The 26,167-nt window shown below is 39.4% G+C and overlaps 1 protein-coding gene, 1 long non-coding RNA gene and 2 other non-coding genes across 4 annotated transcripts; 2 read left to right on the top strand and 2 right to left on the bottom strand.

The window, feature by feature from the left end:
• Positions 1 to 358: 358 nt before the first annotated feature.
• s100b (S100 calcium binding protein, beta (neural)) lies at positions 359 to 4,830 on the bottom strand. Its single transcript, XM_003446579.5, has 3 exons — positions 4,676 to 4,830; positions 3,672 to 3,828; positions 359 to 3,545 (listed from the first exon to the last, which is right to left on the bottom strand). The coding sequence occupies exons 1-3, from the start codon at positions 4,798 to 4,800 to the stop codon at positions 3,399 to 3,401; spliced, it is 429 nt and encodes a 142-aa protein (XP_003446627.3). The 5' UTR covers positions 4,801 to 4,830; the 3' UTR covers positions 359 to 3,398.
• Positions 4,831 to 9,354: 4,524 nt separating this feature from the next.
• Positions 9,355 to 9,427, top strand: trnar-ucg (transfer RNA arginine (anticodon UCG)). Its single transcript has one exon. It is a non-coding gene; the product is annotated as a tRNA-Arg (tRNA).
• Positions 9,428 to 20,868: 11,441 nt separating this feature from the next.
• On the bottom strand, positions 20,869 to 24,156 carry LOC112843727 (uncharacterized). The gene is made up of 2 exons (XR_003216198.1): positions 22,774 to 24,156; positions 20,869 to 22,659 (listed from the first exon to the last, which is right to left on the bottom strand). It is a non-coding gene; the product is annotated as an uncharacterized LOC112843727 (long non-coding RNA).
• Positions 23,574 to 23,646, top strand: trnar-ucg (transfer RNA arginine (anticodon UCG)). Its single transcript has one exon. It is a non-coding gene; the product is annotated as a tRNA-Arg (tRNA).
• Positions 24,157 to 26,167: the final 2,011 nt, after the last annotated feature.

The raw sequence follows: 26,167 nt of genomic DNA, 5'->3' as shown, positions 1-26,167 counted from the left end.
GCCTCAGAAAAGACGAACCACTGGACCGTTTAGTGTATTTATTTAAATTTCACTATGTTTTAGTTCAGTATTGGTCTTAATAAGTCTTAAAAAAGCTTCTTACATTTCCTTAAAAAAAAAAACGTCTTCTAAAAAAATGTGCTAAAAGGACAAACTGAACTTCAGTTGGTCCTGAATTGCCTCTTTGCTAAACAGGAAAGACCTGCAGGCCAGGGACGTTTGAAACACTAAAAGAGCACTGTTAAACTAAACGGCTACAGCTATTTTGTTGTCAGGGCTCTCTGAATACTTTTTTGTTATTGTCACCGTGCTCACTTTGGCGTAACACAGATATTCTAGGAGTAAAACCACAGAGAAAAACAACATATGAGACCTTTAATGGTTGAGCAACTCTGCAGAACTGCTATGTAAATATTATTGCAGTGCGTCTCTGAATTCTTCTGACAGCCACCCAAGATAAGAATAAACAGCCTTCTTTGTCCCCTCGCTACAGAAATATTGACTGACTCAGTCACAAACTGACCATTTAATTAAATTCATATCACCGACGTCCAAACAACCCAACATTCAACATTTCATGATGCATATCAGACAAACTCTTCTGTTGCACTGTTTAACTGATCATTTCTACATCTATAATGATTTAGATTTGCTTCTTATACTGAATACATGTAAACCTACAGAGAGCTACAGCAACTACAAGCTAACATTTAAAGTCAGTTAAAAGTAATTTTAATTACTTGCCTGCCAGCAATACGTATTAGTCATTTTAACCATTTTGACCTCGATGTAATTTTTACCAAAACATCAAATAAACGTAAATGTAAATAAAATGTAAAACATGGAAAATCTACAGTTTTATTAAACACTCAAACTATTGAAAGAGGCAATGTGACGTCTAAATTGAAACTCACAAGCCCTTTTTAATGTCTTTATGAGCCAATTAAAAGTTGAGTTTTAACATTTGATAGCCGTTTAGACCTTTAAGAAGGATAGATTGTTTGAATTTGATTAACTTAATAGCCATTTTTCAGATTTAGAGATTTTGAGAGCAAATGAATAAAATAAGAATTTGACGGAAAACTACCAGCATTTTTTTTCTAACAAGAAAAAACAAATCGACAATATCAGGGGTTTAGCAAAGTAGCAGCTACAGTAGCACAAAGCACCAAAAAAAAATCTTTGCATTGCCAATCAAATAAGATTTAAGGCTCCTACTGTCTTTGTGAGCATGTTTGATGGTATACACAGTTTCATAAATGAAATCGTTTTAAGAATATGCTTAATGTTGATTAGCATTTCAGCAACTTTCTCAGGATTTAGTGGCAACTGATGACTTTTGACCGAATAAACTCATTAAAGTGTCTCCAAAAGATGACTATAGCAACTTTAGACAAACCTAAAATTTACTTTTAAAATTTGATAGTCATTTTTTAATTCCTTTTAACTTGCCAGCCACTTTATCAGTTTAGAGGCTTTTTCAAATTTTAAAAATGTAAGGGATGATTCAGAAGACAAATGTTAAAAGAACAAGACTATAAAATCCTTTTTAGGTGCTTTTCAACACCTGTGAAGTCTCTAATTAATTTGAGTTTAACATCGGAGGAGCTAGAAGATTTTAAATTCTTTAGCCAAACTGAAGCTTTTACAAGCCAATGTAATTTTTTTTTTGTGTGCTTAAATTGTCGCATTCAGTATTTGATATTTTATATTTATCTCCAAATCACTATGTTGCGAATTTTAACAAGCCCACAAACCAATTACAAAATATGATAGTATGTAAGATTAAAACAAACCAATAGTGTCCTTCAGATTGTTGATTGATTCCTATTGCTACGAAACTTTTTCAGTTTCAGCGCCTTATTCAATTTTCAGGAATGGATTGAGCTCGGCAAACAAATCCCAAACCTATCTGCTGTTTAGGTGCTTTTAATATGAAGCCCAACTTACCAGGTACTTTTTCCCCAACTGCTATACGGTTAAAGTTAACAAACGAGGTGTTAGAATAGCTCATACTCATAAGCCATTTTAAAAACTTTTACTAGCTAACTTTTCCCCCCCTCATGCCTCACTTCCCACTTTTAAAGTTTCAATATCTGCAATATTTTTCCCCTTTACACGATTATTTGACTCCTAAAATAGCTGAGTTAGCTAACTGTAAGTCAACTTTCTCAATTTAGTGACTATCCAGAATCTCACATGCAAAATCTTAAACGACTGTTAGTGTCTTAGTAACTGACTAGCCCACAATGCAAACTGCAAACATTTTCAAAATGTGATATTCAGATAGATTTTTTAAACCATGGATGCATTCTTGTGGCTGCTAGACTGAACTGACTTATTAGTTACTTTCTTAGTTTAGTATTCTCTAAAGATTTTTAAGATTCATCGCTGTCCGAACAAAGCTAATCACTAGCTATTCAGGTGCTTTTAATATAAAGCTCAGCTTACAATATATATTTCCAAAATATGATACTGTGAAGTACTGAGCTGCAAGCCACTATCAAAATGAAGCCCTTCAGACAGTTTGTAGTTTGAAAAAGTTCTTTTAAAAGCCATATTGAAGAACTTTGTGTTTGTCATCATTTGTCTGACATACTATTTATACTACTACTAAAGTAACCAAATACTGCTATTTATTTAATGCCCCTAATGATCAATTTCGGTTTAACAAAGGACCCACAAGTCATTTTGAAACTTTTACTAGCAAGTTAGTTAATTTATTATATGACATCAAACCTTAAAGTTGCTTTCAATATTTGATAGTCAAATAACTGCCTAAAGGGGGCGCTTTAGTTAGTTATTTGACTCCTAAAGCGGTTAACTTGATATGGTCATTCAGGGTTTTACATGCAAAGTCCCAAACTGACGGTTGTGGCTGTAAGATTGATTTAATAGTCCACGATGTAGGAAATAAACAACTTTTATAATTTCACTGCTAGAACGGCAGCCGAATGTAGCAGCCATTCTCCAAAACCTGTAACATATACAAAGCCTTTACTTATACAAAGTGATGGGAAATGATAAAGAGTACAGGAATAAAAGTGTAACATGTATTGATTGGTAAATGGTTGGCTTTGGTGGCCAAACATATAGTGAAACACTTTTAAGATTTGATCTGCTTGAGCTACTTTAGTTCCTGCTTTTGTACCAATCTTTGCCGCCATTTTGAAGACTTTACATGCCATCTAGAAATTAAAACACAAACGAGGCTGATTTCAGACACTAGACTGGAGCTTTTTACCAGCCACCAGCCATGTAATGGTGGCTGGTGGCTGGGTTGTGTTTCCTCCACCCTGCGCTGCTGTGAGGGCATCGACAGTTTGTGCGTTGCTAGGCTTCTGCTTCTTTATAATGTACTGTGGCTCCGCTTTGTCTTCCCGCCCGCTGCCACCTCCTTAGTCATGCTCGTCCTTGAAGAACTCGTGGCAACAGACGGTAACTACGGAGATGAATGTCATGAACTCCTGAAAGTTGCACTCGGCGTCGCCGTCGGTGTCCAGGCTGTCCATCAGGCTGTCCAGCGCAGCCTGGTCGTTCACATGCTGCAGGGAGGGAGGACGGGTTCAGCTCGGGACAACAAAACTCCAAACTGGTGCTTAACAGTTTATATCATATTCTTTTAAATCTCACAATATATATATGTATATTTTACAAATTTCCCATCTCACCGCCATCAGATCTGGGAGCTCGTCATGAAGCAGGTCCTTCAGCTCGCTCTTCTTCAGTTTATGTTTGTCTCCTTCTCTCTCCGAATACTTCTGAAACACAGCGAGGATGGTGGCCATCGAGGTCTCCAGGTCAGTCATTGTCACCTGTCTGTTTAACCTTGAAAAGTAAAGTAAATAAAAGCGTTAATCTTAAGATCATTTTGGGAGATTCAAAGAAAGTTAAATCACTTTTATTTATCTTTTTTGAAATTATATTTTTGAAATTCAATCAAAATATGAAGTCGCTGAATTATTTTCTAATATATTCTGATGAACTTAAAAGTATTGATTTATGATTCCTGAAAAAAACATGAGTAAAAGTACTTAAATAACACTAATTCACATAATACCCAGGGTTGTTCTTTTTAGCATTTCTAGAATTTGGGAGTGGACCACATTTATTGACATGTGGAAAGTACAAGGATTGGCTCTGTATGACTTTATTTGACATCTTTTTTTCTGGCCATTTAGCAAAGAAAGGCGGCCATTATGCTTGAGTAAATGGACCACAGTTAAAGCCTGTGTAGGTCCTCAGTTGCCCAGGTTCATGGTAGCCTTAAGCGCTTGAAATCAAGGCAGATGAACTTCATTTTTGGGTTGTGTGAATCAAAAAGAAGTCAACTTGCCTTCATTTTAAGCCCTTAACTCAACCATAGTTAACAAAACCACTTTTTTTACTCCCATGCTGATGATTTTCCTCTGCAGTTATAAAATAATCCGATTCCATAATTAACTGACAGACTTAAATTAATTAGTTTTACCAGCATTACAGAGCAAAAAATGCCCCGCTTTAGTCTTAAATGCCAGGTAGTATTGATACAGTAATGAGTCCTTCTTGATTTTGCTGCCTTAAATGCAGATTTTCTTTTTGTGTTTAACAAGTCCTTGAAAAAAGTCATGAAACTTAGTAGAAATAGCTTTTGTCTCTTTGCTACGACATAAAATACAAAAAAACAAAGACTTACTGTTGTGCGAGTGCAGGCAGAAGTCCAGAGAGTAGAGGCTGAGGATGGGCTGCAGTTTTTATACTGGACCAGTATGTGGGTGGGGGTGTGAAGAGGTGCAGGTCTGAGGTCAGCCAGCCTGTCATTCAAAGTGCTGACCAATCCCAAGTGTCCACCTCTCCTCACTCCACTGCAGCCCTGCAGTAACCAGCACTGACTCTGCAAACTTTAAAATAAGAGAGCAGATTAATTTCGTGGCCTATTTTCATGACTTCTTATGTCGTCACTCAGTAATCTCCACACTGCCCTTCTGTATGTCCTCCTTGTCTGAGGTCTTCCTCTTTTTTTCATACTGTACCTGACAACTCAGTCTTCAACTTCCTTTGTCCAGTAGATCCACTATCCCTCCTCTAACATGTCCAAACCATCGCAGCCTTGCCTCTCTAACTTTGTGTCCAAACTGCTCAACCTGAGCTGTCCCTCTGATGTACTCGTTTCTAATCCTGTCCATCCTGGTCACTCCCACTTAAATATTAACATTTCCTGTTTTTTTCCAGTGCCACTATCTCAAAGCCATGAATCATAGCTGTTCTCACTATCTTGTACACTTTGCCTTTCACTGTCGCTGCAAACCTTCTGCCTCAAATCATCGCTGACACTCGTCGCCACCCACTCCAACCTGCACGCGCTCTCTTCTGCACTGTCTGTTGTTTTGGATGGTTGAGGTATTTAAAGTCATCCATGTGCACTACCTCTGCTCCTTTCGGCTTTCCCTTTACATGATTAAACTTTTCATCGATCTTCTCTTCAGAGCATACCTCCACCTCTCCAAGATCACTTCAACCTGCTTCGACCCTTTGACTACAGATCGCAGTGTCATCTGTAAACTTCAATGCATATGCCATTTATACAGCATTACCACCTGATTGAAGATGCAAAATGTCTTGCCTTTTCCCTGTGACCTTGGCGTTATCTCAGGAATATAGTGTGGTGTTAATAACGCCAAGGTCATGGGTTCAATTCCTATACTGGCCATAAAATGGATAATTGCAAAGCCTGTATCATACTTACGGGGGGATCGTGGCTCAAGAGTTGGGAGTTTGCCTTGTAATTGGAAGGTTGCCGGTTCGAGCCCCGGCTTGGACAGTCTCTGTCATTGTGTCCTTGGGCAAGACACTTCACCCGTTGCCTACTGGTGGTGGTCAGAGGGCCTGGTGGCGCCAGTGTCCGGCTGCCTCGCCTCTGTCAGTGCGCCCCAGGATGGCTGTGGCTACAACGTAGCTTGTCATCACCAGTGTGTGAATGGATGGATGACTGGTTGTGTAAAGCGCTTTGGGGTCCTTAGGGACTAGTAAAGCGCTATACAAATACTTACCATTTAGCGCAACAGGCATTATACTTAGGTTTTGCATATTCATTGTCAGATATCTTGATGCATTCTCAATCATCCAGGTAACTAAATCCCAAATAGTTGATTCCGTTCATCTGGACGCAGCCTTTTCATCCAAGTGACTTCTTTAGTCAACTAAAGAAGCCTCAAAATGCCAGAAACCAACAAGTGACAAATTTATTTAGTCAACTAAAGAAGTCACTCGGATAAGTGGCAAAGGAACATTTCTCCCACTGAAAATGTCAGATAATGATTTCACCACCAGCACAGATGTGGTGGAGAGTTTCTGACTCTAATTAGCTGAGATGAAGACTGGCTGACAGCTAGGAGCTACACCCAGTGTTATGGCTCAACAGTCAACTTTAAGCCTTGACAGAATTCAAATGAACAAGTAATAAAATTTAATTCACCTCTCATTAACTTGTCATGAAACTCAGTCACTGAATACTGTTTGGTGGAGAATAAAACTGCTTCAAGCTTGGTACATGGCAGCCGGTTAGCTCAGCTGGTTAACTCCAAGGTCCAAACCTCATACTGGCAAGTGAGAAGGAAGAACATGTGGTATTGTGCGGTTAAGTGTATATCCAAGAAGTTTGTGCTTCAGTTTTGGTGAGTGAAAGTAGCCCATCGCTTAGCACTAATTTGTTAATTACTTTGCTAGCTAAGCTTGCTAGAGTTTGCTGATAATGTAGCACTCTATCTTCTAAACATGGCAACTCTGGCTCCAAACAAAACAGCATGGCAGTGGCTAGAAAACTGTTAAAGCCTCAAAATGCCAGAAACCAACAGGTGACATCTCTGTGACCTGGTCCAGTCCTGGTGTTTATATGTGTTTAAATGGTTAAACACACAAAAACCTTTAATTATTTGAGTTATTAATATGACATGTTGGTTAAACCGAGGAGCGTAAAACTGAAATTTATTTACCAAACACCTCAGGACTAATTAAGATTAACTGAGATAAACAGACAAAGTGCCAAACCTCTCCCTCTGTGGCCCTCTCTCTGTTCATAATGGCTCGTATAGCATCCATCTATGTTCTCCTTTCTGCCTCTTTTCGCTGTGTTTGGGCATCTGCTGGGTGACAAAGGCCTGTTTCACAGGAAGCGGCTGGCTGTGCATGTTAATGAAGACGCTCTTTTCACTGCTTAAGTTGGCCAGACGTGTGCCCTCTGCAGCCCAATGAGGGCTCACAAACAGCACATCTGCTCCAGCCAAATAAGCTGAAGTTGATGCTGAAGTCTCGGTGCCAACATTTTACCCCTAAATGCTATAAACAAACATTTCAGGGGTGTACAGAAAACAAATAATTAGTCAGCATCTACACTTTCAGTGCATTGATTTTGGATGTTCAGCCAGGTGGGACTTATTTATTATTGCCTGGTAATAAATAAGGTTTAATACCACAGCTTAGAGTATCTCCATGTCACCTAATGGACAGGGCATTTGACTTCAGTTCAAAAGTCTGATGGTTTATGTCCCTTTGTGGTTGATGCAAAATGATTCTGTTCACACAGGCATACAGATCAGTTTGTCTCTAGGCAGAGGGTGCTGGGGTTGGGAAGCTGTTAGCTATATTCAAGGCTGAGATTTCTGTTTTCTTTACAAATAAAATAACCAAAAACTAATTTGTTTTTTAATGATGACTTCAGTTCAAGTGGGGACAAATGCTAGACAAACCCACCACTTTCCAGGTGGTTCAGCTAAAACATAAAACAAAAACCAAAAAAACAAAAACCTCCGATACAGTTTTTTTTGAAGGAGAAACTGTCTGCTGAGCAAGGAATGGCAGATTGATTTTGGATGTTGTCAGGTAGGACTATGCCCCATTATAAATAAGGTGCAGCTGAACTGTGTGAGCATATGGCTTAATGGAGAAGGTGTCTGGCCAGGGGACTTTAAAGTCAACTTTTGACGCCCTTTGTGGTACTTCAAAATGACCTGGTGATTCTGGCATCTTCCATATTTGGTCAAGTTAGAAAAAAATCTGTTTTTCTCACTGCATGTTTGGGCTGGATAATTCAGATGGTTAGAGCCTGGTGCTACTAATGCCAACGTAATGGGCATGGGCTCAAGCCACATACTGGCCACTTATGATTAAGGCTGTTAGAGATAACATAATTGCCTTACCCATATGGAAAAGATATATATAAATCTTATAAAGTTTGTATCTGTCTTGTGTTAAACTTGTATGAAAAGCATAGAAGAGTGAAAACAGATATAAGATCCCTTGAAAAATTATATAAATGAAACTTGTATGTTTTGGATACTTACAATATATGAAAGTAATGAGAAAGTGGCTACTTTCATGAGTAAATCATATAAGCCTTATATGATTCACTATATGAAGTAGGCCACATCTTATGCAAGTCTTTTATAAGTTTTTACTATTTCTTTTCCATATGGGTAATGATAACATAGTTATCGTATTAAGTCTTACTAGGTTGACTACCTTACCACTCCTGCTCAGTTTTCAGCCCCAACATCTTCTTCTCTCCAGAGCATAACTTGACCTCAACCATTCAATTAAAGTTTACAAATAAAACAACACAAATCTAAATAGTTCTCGAGTAATGCCCATTGGTTTCGAGATTGACTTGGATCTCTCTGCAGATTCTTCATTTGCATGCAACCAAACATGACCGGTCAGTATCAGCAATCACTAGCACTTTGGCTTTTGAGTCCTAAGCAGAAACCAGAAAGCTTACAGTAGCAGCAACTTTGTCCAGAGCCTACATATGACAATAAAGTTAGCATTTGAATCTTGACTCTTGCATATTTTTTCATTGCAGTTGTAGAAAACTAGTCAATCTTACTCTTTCAGTGATGAGGATGTGCACATCCTGGACAGGGCGGAACGCTGGTTTGAGCGGGGATTCAACGAGGGAATGTACATGTAAAGGACAAAGGGTACATCTTTCACCATATTATAATGCTGTGATTGCAGCCATTCCCCACTCTTTGTGAATGCTACTTATAACCATTGACCAGTGGTAGTGCCATTTTGCATATTAAGGGCAATGAAACTGAACTCACAGCCCATTGTCTGTCAGTGGTACTAGTTTTGGCCATTATGCCAATGTACTGTTTATAAGGTTGGGGAAACCTGCAGTCAGCTAAGACTGAAGAAGTCATTTGCATCAGTGACGAAACATTGTGTTTACATGAACTGCATCAGCTTTCTCGGATTTCCTCACCACGATGACTGAGAATGCATGAAGACTTTTAATTGGCTTGAAAGGCACCAATAGCATAAGGATACAGTGGACAGGTTCAGTTTAATGGGATAATTGTGGCTAACACTGTGCATGACCACGTGGCCTAATGGACAAGGCGTCTGACTTCGGATCAGAAGACTGAGGGTTCGAGTCCCTCCGTGGTTGCATCAATTGCTTTCCTCTTACATAAAGATGTTCAGGTTGGTTAGAAGCCACAGTAGGCTTAGGGCTCATGGTTTTAATTGGCATTTACAGTGATTACTTCGTAGTGAGGGCACATATTTGATCACCTGCAATTGAAAACACCATCCCTTTTCCCTTTGGGCTTTGCTGTCATGGTGGTGTGTCCATTGGGGTCACCATTGTTGTTACACTCCACCGGTGCCCACTACATTTGCGACAATTCCTCCCTGAGGAGCTGCTGTCTTGCCTGCTGTTATGCTCATGCGTTTGTCTTGTTATTGGTGGGTCTGCTGCTTCTTTGTTCTCCTGATGGTACTTTACCACCCCTGTAGGGTTCTTCTGCTTTTTTCAGCTGACTGACAGCTCCGTATCCACTATTCCTCTGCCCATGTCCAAACCATGCCAACTTCAGCACCCATCAAAGTGTGAAGAAAAATTTAAAAATAATTAAAAGAGGTTAAGAATAGAACGAAGGTAGCAACAAGCATTAAACTAACTAACAAACAAGCATTAACTAGTAGAGAAGGCGAGGTTAAATAAATAGGTTTTTAACCACGATTTGAAGGATTGAATGGAATCGGACTCACGGATGGCAATAGGGAGGTTATTCCACAGATCAGGTGCAGCTAAGGCAAACAAGCGGTCACCTCTAGTCTTCAGCCGGGATCTCGGCTGTACCAAAAGTGACTGGGAAGATGATCTTAGTGCTGTAGCAGGGGTGTATAATCTAAGTAGTTCAATGAGGTAACTTGGCGCTAAATAATAATAATAATAATTCTAAAGGTGAGCAGCAGGACTTTGAATTGAATACGATACTTAACAGGAAGCCAATGCAGGTCGGCAAGGACAGGGGTAATAGAGGCACACCGCCCGGTACCAGTAAGGAGACGAGCCGCCGCGTTCTGAACAATTTGCAGTCTATGGAGAAGAGTAGAGTTAAGACCAAAGTAAACGGAGTTGCAATAATCCAACCTAGATGTCACGAAGGTGTGGATAAGCTTTTCCAGGTCCCTGTGCGGGACATAATGTCTGGCCTTGCAAATAAGACGCAACTGATGAAAGCAAGATTTGACAACAGTAGACACTTGTTTGTCGAATTTAAAAGAGCTATCCAGTAACACACCCAGGTCACTAACAGTGTCGGTAAGAAACTGGCAAAGGAACCAAAGGCGTCACGGTGTTGGCCACGAGGGATATTACTGTCAAACACGAGGATTTCAGTTTTCCTGTCATTTAAGATAAGAGAGTTACCTGAGAGCCAATCTTTGACCTCACGCATACACTCACGAAAACATTGCAAAGACACAATCAAGCTTATCTAAATCTGAATTTTTGCTGTGTGTCACTGGGCCAGTTAGCTCAGGTGGTTAGAGCATGGTGCTAAAAGACCAAGGTCATGGGATCAACCCCCATACTGGCAATAAGGTAGTTAAGTTGACACCAACTTAATTGCCTTAAGTTAAAATTAACTTATGACAATGTCTACAACCCACTTGCTTAACTGTAACGACCTAAAGCATTTTATTTCTCTACATGATAAGTTTTGACTCTTTCCTCGACGTAAAAGTGCTGCCTTTTATTAATTGACTGCCCGCCCTGCAGGTTTTCAGGCCAGTTAGCTCAGATGGTTAGCGAATGGTGTCCAAAAGACTAAGTTCATGGGTTCACCTCAAATACTGGCAATAACTTAACTGCCTTAGTGATAAAGTAGTTAAGTTAGCATGAAATTAACCATATTGATGATGGCTTAAGTTAGCTGTACCTGTTGTGCTCACTCTGCTTTTCCCTGCCATGTCTCCCAAACACTGTGAAGAATTTCCAATCTTGTCCATCTCTTCAACTCCATCACCTTCAGCTCTTCCTCTTGTCTCTTCTATAAGTTGTTTTAGATAGTTGATGCAAGGTATTTAAATTGATCTACTTTCACCTTTCCACCTCTCTCTCATTCACAAAGATGTATTCTTTCTTGCTTGTATTCACATTCATTCCTCTCTTCTCCTTACCAGGATCACTGAGAATGCATGAAGACCTTTTGGTTATTTAATTGGTTTACAAATAAAATAACAAAAACTTTGTTGATTCTTGAGGCCTACATAGTTGTTGAGTGTAATGTGGGGGAAAAAAGCATCCCCACTAGGCATACTGGCTGGTTAGCTCAAATGCTTGGTGCTAATAGCATTAAGGTCATAGGTTCAACCCCCATACTAGCCACTTATAATTACAGCTGTTGGTGGTAATTGCTTTAATATTAAGATAGCTCAATCTTATTAAGTTGACTGCTTTACTAGTCTTGCTCAGTCTGCTTTCATTGCCCTGCCAACATGAAATGCTTCTGATAGCTGTGACAAATTTCATTAATTGTATCAGGTCACGATTCTAATAACCAAAGCAGGTTTTCGGATCAGCACTGGATGCGTCTTTGCAAGCATCTTTACCAATCAGCTAATTTGAGACCTTGGCAATCTGCCAGCAAAGCAAGCAATCACAAGGAGGTTTTCACCTAAACAACCCGTCTCTAGGCCTGTGTGAATGGTGCCTAAGTGCTAAATAGTGATGTCCCTGGGTGTGGTGTGCTCGATTAAGGAAAATAGGGAGGCAGTCAAGAACAAGGTGTACAGCTGGAAGGACGTCGAGCCGAGCATCAGGCTGAAGCAATTACTGGATTTTAAATTGATTCCCATATAAATTTCTACAAGGACAAACATGATTTCTCAGTTTCAACAATCAATTGCATTTTGATGTTTTAGTGCCTTTTCTCACGCGTGTTTTAGAATGGCTACAAAAATTCATATTTTAAGCGGTTTTGTCGTAAGCCAGTTGGCTGAGATGGTTAAGGCTTGGTGCTAATCACATCAATGTCATGGGTTCAAACCCCATCCTGGCTATAAGGAGAAGTAAGTTCCGGTCGAGATCATAAGGGCTGAACTCTCCTCCTTATTATTCTATGTTGCTTCGTTAGCAAACTGTTTCCAAAAAGTGTATGTCATGCATGTTGTCTAATTAGCTAGAATTTCACTCATTAAAACTCCAGCACTTTGGTTAAATCCTGCTTCATGAACGCCTACACATCCACAGCTCACTGTAAGGCGAAAATGAGGCAACTTGTTCTGCCAAAGCTGTGAGTCACTTATCAGGCTAACACAACATTGTGTGTTCCCTTATCCTATTCCTACATGTCTTCATATCAAGATCATTTCTTTTACCACTAAGTGAGAAGCGTTTGTATTCAAGGCTAGTCAGTGTGAAGTGCTTAGTGTAATGCTGGAAAACATGATATATTTTAATACCATCCCATGGTGTCTCATCCAGTTCATCCAGATCTCGTTTCCACAACAGATCTCGTTGGTATCTTCCTTCTCAACACTTTTAAGGCTGTCATACATCAATACAGTGCTTTTCCTTTCCACTCACACCGCTGTTCTGGCTATATACCCTGTACATAACCATTTTATATTGTCTAATATTATACTGTTATCTTACTTTGCAAAATCAGCTGCTGTGATTGTGCTCAAAGGTAGATTGGGAAACCCTGGGTTAACTTATTAATTTGATAACCACCTTCGTGTGACCACCTGTCCTGATTGCCAATGTCAGGGTAAGGGAATCTGAAGCTGCATATAAAAACTCGCTTAAAAATATTTTTAGTTAAGTTTTAGATTCTTAAAGTTATTTCAGCCTCATATGCATTCAAATATTCACATTTTCTCCAAGATCCAGCTGGAACAGACATTTTTCAGATTTACAGCATAGTCAATAATCGATCATTGGTCAGTGTTCTGTGTCTAAAGCTAATTCTTATTAAAATAATGATTGCTTCAGTAACATACAGTAAATGTTTGCAGTGCAGGGAAAACTGTCCACAGAGTTGCAGTGTTAGAAATATAAACACTATCATTTTTATTCTAAGCTGATAAGAAACTACTTGTTATTAATTTAATGCTAACTTAACTGCCTTACGGCTGAGGTAGTTAAGTTGTTGCCAGTATGGGGGTTGACCGCTTCATCAGTACTATGCTCTAACCATGTGAGCTAACTGGCCCACAGAAGCATATGCATTAAAGTAGATTAATTTTCCCACCATTGCACTTGTGACTGCAAGTTACCTGTGGTCTCCCAATCTAGCCATGACTGTGTTCAGATGAAAGGGGTGGTGCTGATGGTGTCTGAGCAGTTACAAATATGAATACGTGTGTTTGCAGCATAAAACTATAATATTAGAAATACACAAAGAGGTTACACATAGTACACTATGAGAGCAGAAGGTTCAACAGCAAACCATAGTCTTGAGTAGGTTAGGTCTGCAGCACACATTACTACGGCGATTATATTGCTGGATGAAGGTAACCAACCTTTTAGTACTGAAAACCTTGCCTTGTGGTGCATATTCCTGCTGCTACATCTTTTTATAGTAATTAGTTAAAAGATCAGTTCAATCATCTAGACTAGAAATCTAAAACCTCTAAATGGCTCCAAGTTGTCTAGGCGTCTGCGTTTGGATCTGGTGGTTGAGGGTTTAAGTCCCATCATGTGCAACTAGTCTTGGTCTCCAGGTTAAACTGTGGGATTGCCTCTTGAGAGAAGCTGTTTGCTAAAAACATCTCTTTTGCTCAGCAATATATAAATCTTCTGTTAAGAATTTTGTTCTTGAACATTACGTGATTTCTTGCATGCAACCAACTGTGATTGGTCCATAGCACTCAGACTCAAGTGAAAACCACAAAGCTTATGGTACCAACAGGCTTGTCCCAGGCTTTCATATCTTCATATCAAGGTCATAATTTCATTGCATTCCAGCAATGATCTCTGCAAAAATTGCTTACCTGCATCCAACCAAGCATGACTAGTTGGATAGCACTTGGATAGCAAGTTTAAAACAGAAAGCTGATAGTGCCAACAAAACTTGCACCATGCATACACATCTTTATATGAAGATATGTCAGAAGTGCAAAACAGTCCAGAACATTAGATGTGTAACTGATGGTAGTTTTGTGTTCTGCCAGTTAGGCCAACAGTTCCAGACAATGGGTAACCATTTCTAAGGTTACATTCCTACAATGATCTCCCAGCAACAACAGATTGTTAGTGCTACAAGGAACCAAAGCTCAGACAAACCAGACAGATTACAGCACCAAACTATGAAAACCTCTAATACCTGTAAAGCAAAGCAGGGTTTCATCTTATCCTGTCCAGGTCAATTCAAGGTCAACCAAGGTTTTCGGTACTATCAAGATGTTTTCCTTCTTACTGGAGTATATTGCTATGGTAACTTGTGCTATAGAGCTAACCTGCCTCAGGTCAGGTAATGTTCTAGATTAACTCTCATTTAGTTATATTTTCATAAGTTTTGAAGCTTTTCTCCCGAAGACCTCACCAATGGCCAAACGTAATCGATAAAAACTTAAATTACTATCTACTACAGAAATGTATGTTTTTGACAGTTGCTTGACAAAAGGATAGTTTTGATTATTGGTATTTTCTTTTAGCCAGGATTACATTTGAAATAAGTTGTAATCTCTTGTTTTTGGTTATGTGGATTAAAGTGTGAAATAACCTTTTTAATATCTCACTTTGGGTTCAAAGCCAGCAGCAGTTCTTCAAAGATGTATTCCAGCATTTCAGTCCTGTTTTTGATCCCTAAACAGGTAGTTTACCTGCATTAAATCAAAGCTTGTACAGTGATTTTGGTGGTCAATGCTGGAAAAAGTTACATTTTTACCTGGACCCATGAGGCCAGTTAGCTCCGATGGCTCTAGTATAAAAATAAGCAGACTGGTAAACTATCCACAAAATGATTGCATAGATAATTAAACAATAACTGCTAGCATTTAACTAACTAAGATCTTGTAGTTTCTGCTCATGTGGGCTACACTGCCTAAGTACAAATATTGTTTTGTGAGCCCTGTAAATCAGTTAAGCACTTCGTCTGTGAAGGTTCTCAGTCATCCAGGTCATCGTAGTCAAAGGAGTTTGCAAAGAAAAGCGTCTGGACTTCTTTAAGTTGCTTGAAGACGTTTCACCTCTCATCCGAGAAGCTTCTTCAGTTCTAAGGTCAAATGGCTGAGAGTCCCAGATTTAAACCCAGTGGGAGTATCCCCCCAAGGAGGGACAAAGGACCCCCTGGTGATCCTCTAATCACATGAGCCAAGGTGTGAAAGCGGGTGTGGTACCTAATCAGCCAGGGTTTCGGGTGAGCTCATTGTGAAACCTGGCCCCACCTTGTCGTGTGAATTCCTGAGGTCAGATGGCCCAGGATGTGAGTGGGCGTTAAGGCGTCTGGGGAGGGAACTCAAAACTGGATTATAGATGGCAGACAGTTGGTGTCGTAAACCACCGCCTCTGTTCAAAGATGGTCGCTCACAGTGGACATAGATGGCCTCTTTCACTCCTCTTTCAAACCATCTGTCCTCTCTGTCCAAAATGTGAACATTGGCATCCTCGAAAGAGTGACCTTTATCCTTAAGATGCAGATGGACTGCTGAGTCTTGTCCCGTGGAGATGGCTCTTCTATGTTGTGCCATGCGCTTGTGAAGTGGCTGTTTGGTCTCTCCAATGTAGAGGTCTGGGCATTCCTCGCTGCACTGTACAGCATACACCACGTTGTTCAGTCTGTGTCTTGGAGTTTTGTCTTTCGGGTGAACCAGTTTCTGTCTGAGTGTGTTGCTGGGTCTGAAGTACACTGGGATGTCGTGCTTGGAGAAAACTCTCCTGAGTTTCTCTGATACACCGGCTACATAGGGGATGACAACGTTGTTGCGTCTGTCTTTCTTATCCTCCCTCGCTGGTGTCTGATCTTCTTTTCTGTGCATCTTTGCTGACTTTATGAACGCCCAGTTAGGATAACTGCATGTTTTCAGTGCTTCCTTTACATGTGTGTGTTCCTTCTTTTTTCCCTCAGGCTTAGAGGGAACATGTTCTGCCCGGTGGTGTAGGGTCCTAATTACTCCAAGTTTGTGTTCCAGAGGGTGATGGGAGTCAAAGAGGAGGTACTGGTCTGTGTGTGTGGGCTTCCGGTAAACTTCAATGCTGAGGTTGCCATTCTCTTCAATGTGCACGGCGCAGTCCAGGAAAGGCAAACAGTTATCCTGGGCCATCTGACCTCAGGAATTCACATGACAAGGTGGGGCCAGGTTTCACAATGAGCTCACCCGAAACCCTGGCTGATTAGGTACCACACCCGCTTTCACACCTTGGCTCATGTGATTAGAGGATCACCAGGGGGTCCTTTGTCCCTCCTTGGGGGGATACTCCCACTGGGTTTAAATCTGGGACTCTCGGCCATTTGACCTTAGAACTGAAGAAGCTTCTCGGATGAGAGGTGAAACGTCTTCAAGCAACTTAAAGAAGTCCAGACGCTTTTCTTTGCAAACTCCTTTGACTAGTTAAGCACTTCTGCTTTCACAAGTGCGGACTTCCATGTAGCTGATGTATCTTTTTTTTTATCACCATGCAGACTTAGATTACAAAGCAACAACTACACATGCACCACAGGTGGAGGGTCTCCAGCTGTCCATTTCTGTGTCTGCAGCCATGTGTAATGGGGGCTTTTGTCTGTTCAACCAAAGTTATAATCCTTCTACATTAGAGCACATGGTCAATCACATCTGGAGCTCTTGCTTTAGAGTCAGGATTATCTATTAAAGGGTGGTCCTTGAATTCAAACCAAAAAAATGCTTCTACACGAATTTTTCTTTAATTTAAAGAAAACAAGATTCAGAAATTGTAAAGAAAAACAACAAAATAAAATATGCAACATCCTTCAGTTCACACTTTTAATGGATTGTTTGAATAGTCCTGTGAGATTACAGCGTAATATTCAAGGTCACTGGATGGAGTAGGCTGAGTCACATTTTTCTCCTTTTAGCTGTAAAACAAACCTTCACACAGGCATTTGTAATCACCATGAAAAAACAGGTGTGATTTGTGCAGATGATATTATGAGGCAGTCATCTCTACAATGTGCTGAATTCCCCAGATGACTTCCTCCAGCGCCCGATCTGACCTCTGACCTCCCTTCACTCTTTGTGTTTCCAGTGTCGGAGAACAGAGCCGTTTATTACATGATAAACCGTGTCTTTGTTTGATGATAAATACACTCCTCACGCGGACGTCTACAGACTGTTTCATTGTTCGCTTCAAACACTGAAACTCTGTGCAAAGAAGCTAGCCGAGAATCGGCCAAACATGCTGGAAACCAGACTCACAGGGTCTGGCGAGGGAGCACCATCAATCATGTCTCTCTCTGTCTTCATTTTTTTAAATCTGTCTGCCTTTTGCTGTCAGAGTGAGATGTCCTCCTGAGACCTACCAAGTCATAATGTTGAGCAATCTGTGGTTTTGACTCATACTTTAGATCAAGAAAATCAAAATGCAAGCCTGTTTTCATCCCACTCACTGGATATTTTTCTGAAATACTTGGGCTCAGTTATTTCAGGGAGTAGAAGGTTATGTCTATGCAGATTCACAGTACTCGAAGTCATGGTTCATTAGCCTGGAAAGAAAGCGACTGGACTTCTTTAAATTTGCTGATGACATTTCACATCTCATCCAAGAGGCTTCTTCATGGAGCGTCCCAGGTATAGGGTGTAGCGAGTAGTCGTGCACCAACAACAGCCAACTTCTGAAACCTTGTCTGGTTTTGTTGGTTAGTCCGAAGGTGCTAGTAAGTAAACTAATATATAAGGTGTCTGACTTTGGGGTTGTCCCTTGGTGGCTGTGCATCATTCAGATGCTAAGTGTGTCTTTGTGTTTGAGGAGAAGCAGCTGAACATGAATGTGGTTCACTTCCTGAACAATGAGTACCTTTCCAGTCATGTCTTGGGAACAGCTACTAAGCAAGATCAGCTATTGTTCACTCTTCTAGCTTTACATACAATATCATTACAACAATCAACAATCTTTATTTATAGAGCACATTTAAAAACCAGCGGTATACCAAAGTGCTTAACATAAGAGACAGAGAAGTAACACGAGTATTATAAGGCCTTAGCAAAGTATCAAATATACTCACAGGTCAATGCCACTAATACACAGGGGTAATATAAAATTCATTAATAATTAATAATCCACAAGAAGGTGGAACTCGATAAGTCAACCCAAGGCTTCCCAATTTAGCTACGAGCTAAACAACACCTTACCCTACACCCATCCACGACGGGTCAGTTATTTGTTGAAAGTGTTGCTGTTTGCTTGCTTTTGTAGGCCAGTTAGCTCAGCTGGTTAGAGCATTGGCTAGAAACTGTAGGATCATCCACTTTCACAAGGGGAGAAAAAAAATAATCAATAATCCTCTCTATTAGTAATAGGCTACTAACAGAATCATAGTTTTTCAAGCCACAGTGCTGATCTCACTGCTTTTATTTACAACCCTTGTGTAAAATTTCAATAAAAACTGAATGGAACAATATTTAAATCTCAAAAATTCATATTTTATTCACAAGAAAATATGAAAACTATCATTTTTAAACTGAGAAAATGTACTGTTTTAAAACTAATATTAGCTCATATTAAATGTAATGGCAGCAACATGTCGAGATCATGTTCCCCACTGTGTAGCATCCCCTCTTCTATTAACAACAGTCTGTAAAAGCAGTCTGGGATGAATGTTGTTAATACTTACCTTAACTTGTATGGAGTTAAATGAGGGCCAGACAAAGGTTTTGTAAATTGGAAAGCAAAAATATATAATTCAACACTGAAATATAAAATTTTATTATTAAACTTTGGAAAATTTTTTTGTTTTCTTCCTCTTGTCTTCTCCATGTCCTCCTTCATTACATTCATGAATCTTCCTCTTTTCCTTCTGCCTGGCAGCTCCATCTTTAACATCCTTTTACCTCCTTGCAAATAGTTTGTCTCTTGTCTACTCGTCCCTGCCTCTGCTAAATCATTTTGCAATTGTATATATGCAGTATGTGCAATTTAAGTATTATAAAAACTACTAATCAGTTTTATGACCTTAAATCTACAACATCACAGTGAGGCATGGGGAGGCCAATTTAGATGTCCATTTAGGTTTTCATATACGGGTCCTCGCCCAAGCAAAGAGTTAGCCTTTATTCAGTCATATGCGTGCCCAGATAATCCGTCATTTGGTAGTTTTATATGTTTTATTTTACATTTATTTACGATCTAAGACATTAAATCCAGGAATGAAGGCGTTAAACGTCCTCCCTGTGATGATTTACACATGTAGACGACCAGTTGAAAGCATGTCAGATACTGTAATGCATTCTTCGGCTGCTGACACTGTTTTTATCCCAGTGCCTGATCTATAGAATAAGAACAAACCCTCAGCAGACCAGCCTCTTTCTCTCTGTCTCTCTCCGGTGTTGTGTCTCTTTAGCAGCATTTTTCCTCCCAGGAGACAGCGTTGTGTAAAAAGCTGAGGAGTCTATGGTCAGCACCTCCCGCCGGGCTTCATCAGGCTGCTGAGTCACAGCCTGGCAGCCAACCAGAACGCGGGATTAACACACAATTAAGCTAAAGGTTTAACTTTTTCCCTGAAGGATATCAGTTATTTGTAGTTTTTAAATTAGTTTTTACTTTCTGGGGTCTGATATGTTTACAGCAGACAGCCTCTGACATCTGAGCTCAAACACCTGCAAAGAACAAGCTGAGATACGCTCGAGCCTAAAAGAATAAAGCCTTAAAGAATGCTGGTCACTGATAATTACACTCAAATCAGACTAAAAGGCTTCATATTGAACTCTAGAGTCACCATAAATCCACCAGCTCATTAAAATGATCTCACTTCAAGTGGTTTTAAGGCATTAGCTCATCTTTTAAAGTGAAATGCATCTGATTATAATGCTCAGTAAATGACACCTTTTGCTATAGTACAAACTTAAAGTAAAGGCTGTAATTCCCAGTGGTCACCTCTGGAGGGCAGTGTGAGCCACAAACATCAGTTTCTTTGATGAGCAATCCAAGCAGCAGGCAGTCAGCTCTCAGTCTGTCAGCTGTATGTAGTTTCCAGTAAACAAGTAAGGAAGTTAAAAAAAACCCTAATGTTTCTCACTTGGTTTCAGTAAACTCTGCGTCATTTAAAAGTCACTATGTGGCTTTTTTGCATCAGTTCAGAGATGTTTTCTGAAACTTTACAGTTTTTTAAAAGCAGTTTTACTTTTTATTTTCTTCTGTGTTCTTCTGTCTTTCTGTGATTTTGCAGCTCATTTGTGTCCCTTTGTCTTTTTATCTTGCTTTTTTTGCTGTTGTATTTCTCTTTGTGGTTGCATCTCTTTTTTCCATTTTAAATTCATTTCAGATTGTTTTGTGTCTTTATGTTTTTATATTATTCCTGTAAAGCACTTTGTAACAGATTCCTGTCTTAAAACGTGCTATTTAAATAAATGTTACTTTTACTTACTTTCTTGGGTTTGTTTTTTGTGCCCCATTTCTCCATCTCCTTGTGACTGTTTTACATCTTTTTATGGTCATTAAAAGTTTTATTTTGGAATATATGGCTGTCGTTTTGCACTTTTTGTGGTCATTTTGTGTCTTTGGGATTGATTGTGTCTCCTTTTGGCAGTTGTTTTCTATTTCTCTGGGTTGACTGTTTCATTCTTTGTGATATTTGATAACTTGCTGTAGTCATTTTCTACCATTTTAGGGTCTTTCAGCAGTTGTTTTGCATCGGTCTTTTTTTCTGGGTTGTTTTGCAGCTTTTTGTGGCTAGTTTTATTTTTGTCTGAGTCTTTTTTTTTTGTCTTTTTGTGTGGTTTTTTGTAATGGTGGCGTAACATTTTTTTTTACATTTGCTTTTTATGGTATCTTTTTATGTTACCTTTTGATATCTTTGGAGATTGTGATCCTTTTCCATCCTTTTGATGTAATTCTGGTTTCTTTTTTTATCACTTTAGCATCAGTCTGATCCTTTGAAGTGATTTTGTATCTGTTCTTTCACAATGTAAATCTTTGCCATCATTTTTGGGTTTTTCTTGAAATTTTTTTTTTTTTTTTTTGAGCTTTTTGTGGCTTTTGTGATGGATTTGTTTTTTCTCTTTGTGGTGTGTTTGCATAATTTTTGATAATTTTGGCATAATCTTCTCTTTGTGGTTGTCATCTTTCTTTTTGTAATTCTTCCGGATCATTTTCAGTCTGTTTTCGTTCTTTAGTGTAGCGTTTGTTGTTGTTGTTGTTGTTTATCCCTTTGTTGTATCTTTTTGAGTCATTTTATGTCCTTTGGGGATTTGCTTGTGCCACTCTGTGTTTTCTGGTCTTTTCATGGCTGTTTTATTCCTCTGTAATTGTTTTGCATCTCTTTGTGGTCATTATGTGTTTTTTTTTTGTAAATGTTAAGCATGATTGCTATGTTTTTGTGGTTGTTTTGCATCATTTAGGGATCATTTTGTAGCAAGCTGTCATTAGTTTGGCCCTTTGTGGAGTCATTTTGCGTTGTTGAAGGATCATTACACACATTTGAGGTTTGTTACTAATCTTTTTTGTGGAGTTTTTGGATTCTTGTGGAGGTTATTGTGCACCATCTGTCACGTATAATTTTCCCTGGCTGTTGTTCGCCTTCTTGGTGTGCATTTGTCTGTTTTTGTTCTGTGGTTGTTTTATGAATCTCTGGCTATGAAATTGGAAGTGAAGAAATTTGTGACAGTAGAACAGGTAAAAGTTGTGGCCTCAAGGTGGTGCTAGAAGACAGTCATTCATCATTCGTCCTCATGAAAATGTCTTTCTTGTGAACATTTTGTTGATAAATCGCTGATAGGTTTAACATGACATGCACTGATGGATTTGTAGTAGTAAAAACACCGAGAGATGATTTAAATAAACTACAAAAACTGGTGGAATAGACACACTGTGCATCAAACAAACACATTGTGTATCAAACGTGTATCATCGTGTATCTATAATAAGCTATAGAGACAGCTTGTTGCACGCTGAGGTTTGTCCAGCTCTTCATGGAAAGCTATCCTGTCCATGCTGATCCTGTTTTCTGGCTGCTGCTGTGTTGAGGTGGCGTGGTAATCTGGACAGATCCTCAGTCAGTCCCATCTGGCTCATTTTGTTGTTCACACAGCGGCGGGCAAAGTGTCATAAACACAGATAAGGCTGGGAGGAAAATGTTTTGTGAGGGTCAGGGCTGCTGCGAGTGCTGGGCATTACGCTGAGTTATGGCTGCAATCAAGCCACTCAGGTGATTTGTGAAGGTCGCCTGGAGCGCAGAGGAAATGATTTTTCCTTCATGTCTCTGCAACACTCTGTAGCTACAAAATGACATTTCACAAAAACAAGTCAGCTTTACATTCAGTTTCTACATCTGATCTGAAAAATGTTGTTATAACAAGCACCATCCATATTAAAGACACTTCAAGTCTTACCGTAGCCATTTTTCTCTTTGTAGTAATTTTTCTGACTCTGTGTGCAAACTATACATCACCTTGAGGTCTATTGCACCAATTTCAAGATAGCAGACACATTTTGGCCTGATCCAGTTTTCTTTCAGGCACTTACAATTCAAATATGGCAAATGTTTTACGTCAAAGTCAGAGTTAGAGATACAGCTGTAACATTTGAATAAACTACTTGAATAAACTGTTATTAAAAAAAATTCTAGTCCATATGTAGCAGCTATAGGATTGCTTCTACTGGCTGGAAAACAGCAGATGAATTAACATTGTGCTAATTAGATATCTTTATGTAAACTGTCAGTTTTCATATTCAAAGTCAACTTCTGCATCTCCTTGCCCCTTCAAGTTAACTCACATGAAAAACACAAACTAAACACCTGAATTTTTAGCTGAAACCAAAACCTCATGCATATTGTCTAATTAGCTACAAAACAAGGTTAATAGAATTTCACTCAGTGAAAGTGCAGCACAAACAACTTGGATCCTCTGTACCATACAGCAAGCTGTAATTTTAGTCATTAAATTGGCTCCAAAAGGCACCAACAGCACAAATACACAGCGGAGAGGTTCAGTTTTATGACTCATATTAGTGGAAGTGGGGCTAAGTGGGGACACCTGTTAGAGAAAGCCACCAGTACCCAGGTGGATGAGGTAAAGACTAATTTACCTCTGATTAGTTGTTGTGAAGGGTGAACTCTCCATGCTGAGTGAATAATGGTGGGTTGATTTTGGATATTCAGTCAGCTGCAGTGAAAGAACTTTAGGCGTGAGACCACGTGGCCTAACGGATAAGGCGTCTGACTTCGGATCAGAAGATTGAGGGTTCGAGTCCCTTCGTGGTTGTTGCCGAGAGTTATTGTTGAGACCCACTAGTCTCTAGGGGAGGATATGAAAGCTGGGTTCAACTGGTGGTGGTTAGCAAACTAAATCTGCCAGTAAGCTTGTCCCATGGCTCCTCTTCTTTCTGTCCACACACCCTTTGCAGGCAATTTTATCAGGTCTTTCAACCTGACCAAGTCTCTCATCCACTTCTGTTTGTCTTTGTTTAATCTGATTTCCAGAAGAATTCAGTTCAACTAATTATATATATTCGTTGTATATAATTTACATGCCCCTCGTATGTGGAGTTCCTCAGGCCTCAATCTTTGGTCCTCTTCAGTTTTCATTATACATGCCACTCTTGGTTCATCTACTAAAAACATCCGCCTCTCTACCTGAGTGAATGATTCACTACCAACAATAATTGATTGGTTGTCTTCCAGTTTTCTTCCTCTCGGCGCTGGCAAAAGTGAAATTCTGGTGTTCCACCCTGAAAACCTCTCTACTTAGGTCAGTCGTTACATCAGCACCCTCTACAGCAAAATGAAATTATAACTGACCAGCATTTGAAGTTCGAATCTCTCATCTCAAAGCAGCATCTCAAATCTTGTTTCTCTGCAGAGATTAAACCTTTATTGTTGTTTAATAGTTCGGAGCTTTCAGTGGCAGTTTGCAAATTTGCTTGGCAGAATGCAGAAGCTAGGCTCCTAGTGCCAGTGCTCATGCCTATTCATAATTCCCTTCACTGGCTTCTGGTGAAATTCAGAATTCATTTAAAAACATTTAGTAACATATAAAGGCCGACCTTTTCAGGCTCCAGACATTATAACAGTAAGATCAAGGTCCTCTAAAGTGAGGCGATCACGCCTGCAATCCAAAGCAAAGATTCCTATGAAAACTTAATTTTTCACATGGCTCGTAATGCCAGACAAATATTTGTCTTTAGGACCAAAGTTCGTAAAAGCACTGTTATGATGTCTATTTCAACTGAGCTCTCCCTTAGAAACACAAGGATTTACTTCACTTTCTCCAGAGGCTCCCTAATTCTGCCTAATTCTTCCTGTGGCCGTCCCTGGACGACTTATTTAGTAATCCATCTATGCTTTTAGTGCAGTCCTATATGATGTAAACTTCCACTCATAAAAAAACACCTGTCATTTAACTAATACAGAAGCTGTGCAAGTCATGCCTATCAAACCATTTTTATTATGGAGATTTAATAATATTTTGCTCATGTGCGCAATTATAATCACTTAATGCTGAGCTGCTTTAAATTTCAGTTAATCATTTGAATCAGATGTGAAGAAGGACTCTGGAACCAGAGTTTGATAGGATATTAGATTTCATTATCATTTGTACACGAGCTTCGATGCAGTAATGATGAGCTCATCCATCTGTTTGTGTGACTTTGTAATTTTCTTTGTAATTTTCTGTCTTTGGGGTCATTTGTTGTTTGTTTTCTGGTGTCTGAGACCAGTGTTTGCTCTTGAAGCCAGAAAAACCAAACTGGGACAAAGTTTATGTTATATACAGACAAGAAGGGGTGGTTCTTTGTTTTATATTTCTAGGGAAAAAACTTGCTGTACTTTGAGTGGACAACTAAAGAGAAATGCAGTATGAGTACTCTAGTAAACTAGAGTTTCTTTTAATTTTTAAAGTGCTCTAGAGCAGTAGTTCTCCAGGCTTTCTGGAGATCTTTCAAAGTGTTTCTTTAGACACTGGATGCTTCTTCACTCATTTTCAGCCCAGTCCTTGCATCTGACCATTTTCAGAGGAATGTTTCTCGTTTGTAGTCACTGACATATGAATCATTCAAGCATAAAAAGGCTCCTCAAAGAATGAGCCAGACGACAACACATAACAGACAACTTAGCAAAGAACCAAATTTAAATTGTACTTTGCAGCCTGCCACAAAACACTTTATTTGTTCCCATATCTTTAGTTGAATCTATGAAAAATACCAAAGAAAACACCATTTTAGAGATAAAAAATTGTATTTTTGCACCAACAAGGTGATGCGGAAAGAACTTTTCAGATATTATAATGGTGTACAGCTAGCTTTGAGGAAACTGGACAGGTTTCCACCATGCTATATAATCTGGAAAGAATTTGACTGGCAGTAGCTTCATCTTTCAGATCCCAAACTGTTAAAAGCAAACTGGGTGAATTTTTCTCATTGTCCTTCTTTTTTTTTTCTAATAAAGTACAGATGTACAGGTTTTTTTTTTAATTACATGTATTTGCTTGTGTGAGACTATGAAATGGATTTACATCCATTTCATAGTCTCACGCAAGCTTTACAGACGACATTATATTATACATAAGTGAAAAACACACATTTGTAGTTCATTAGAATCACCTCAGCTGACTGAAGGTCATGTTTTTTCTTTGCTGTGAGACAATATGCAGGACTTGAACCCTTTTTGCCACCATGGTGACTTCAAACGTGCCAGCCTGCTGGGGTGCAGCTGCAGAGTGGCCATCTCATGTCGCATCTTCTCCTCTCTAATCCCATAATCCTCTCCTACCTCCACTCTCCCCCCCC

The sequence above is a fragment of the Oreochromis niloticus genome, linkage group LG23 (genome assembly GCF_001858045.2).
Source record: "Oreochromis niloticus isolate F11D_XX linkage group LG23, O_niloticus_UMD_NMBU, whole genome shotgun sequence".
Lineage (NCBI taxonomy): Eukaryota > Metazoa > Chordata > Actinopteri > Cichliformes > Cichlidae > Oreochromis > Oreochromis niloticus.
This window is presented reverse-complemented; position numbering and strand designations above follow the sequence as displayed.

Excerpts from the sequence above, each read along its gene's own strand:
- s100b (XM_003446579.5), bottom strand. The coding sequence starts at position 4,800 with ATGACAGGCTGGCTGACCTCAGACCTGCACCTCTTCACACCCCCACCC. Across the intron at positions 3,829-4,675 it reads CTGCCTGCACTCGCACAACA|GTTAAACAGACAGGTGACAA; the intron begins GTAAGTCTTTGT and ends TTACTTTTCAAG. Across the intron at positions 3,546-3,671 it reads AGCTCCCAGATCTGATGGCG|CATGTGAACGACCAGGCTGC; the intron begins GTGAGATGGGAA and ends CCCTCCCTGCAG.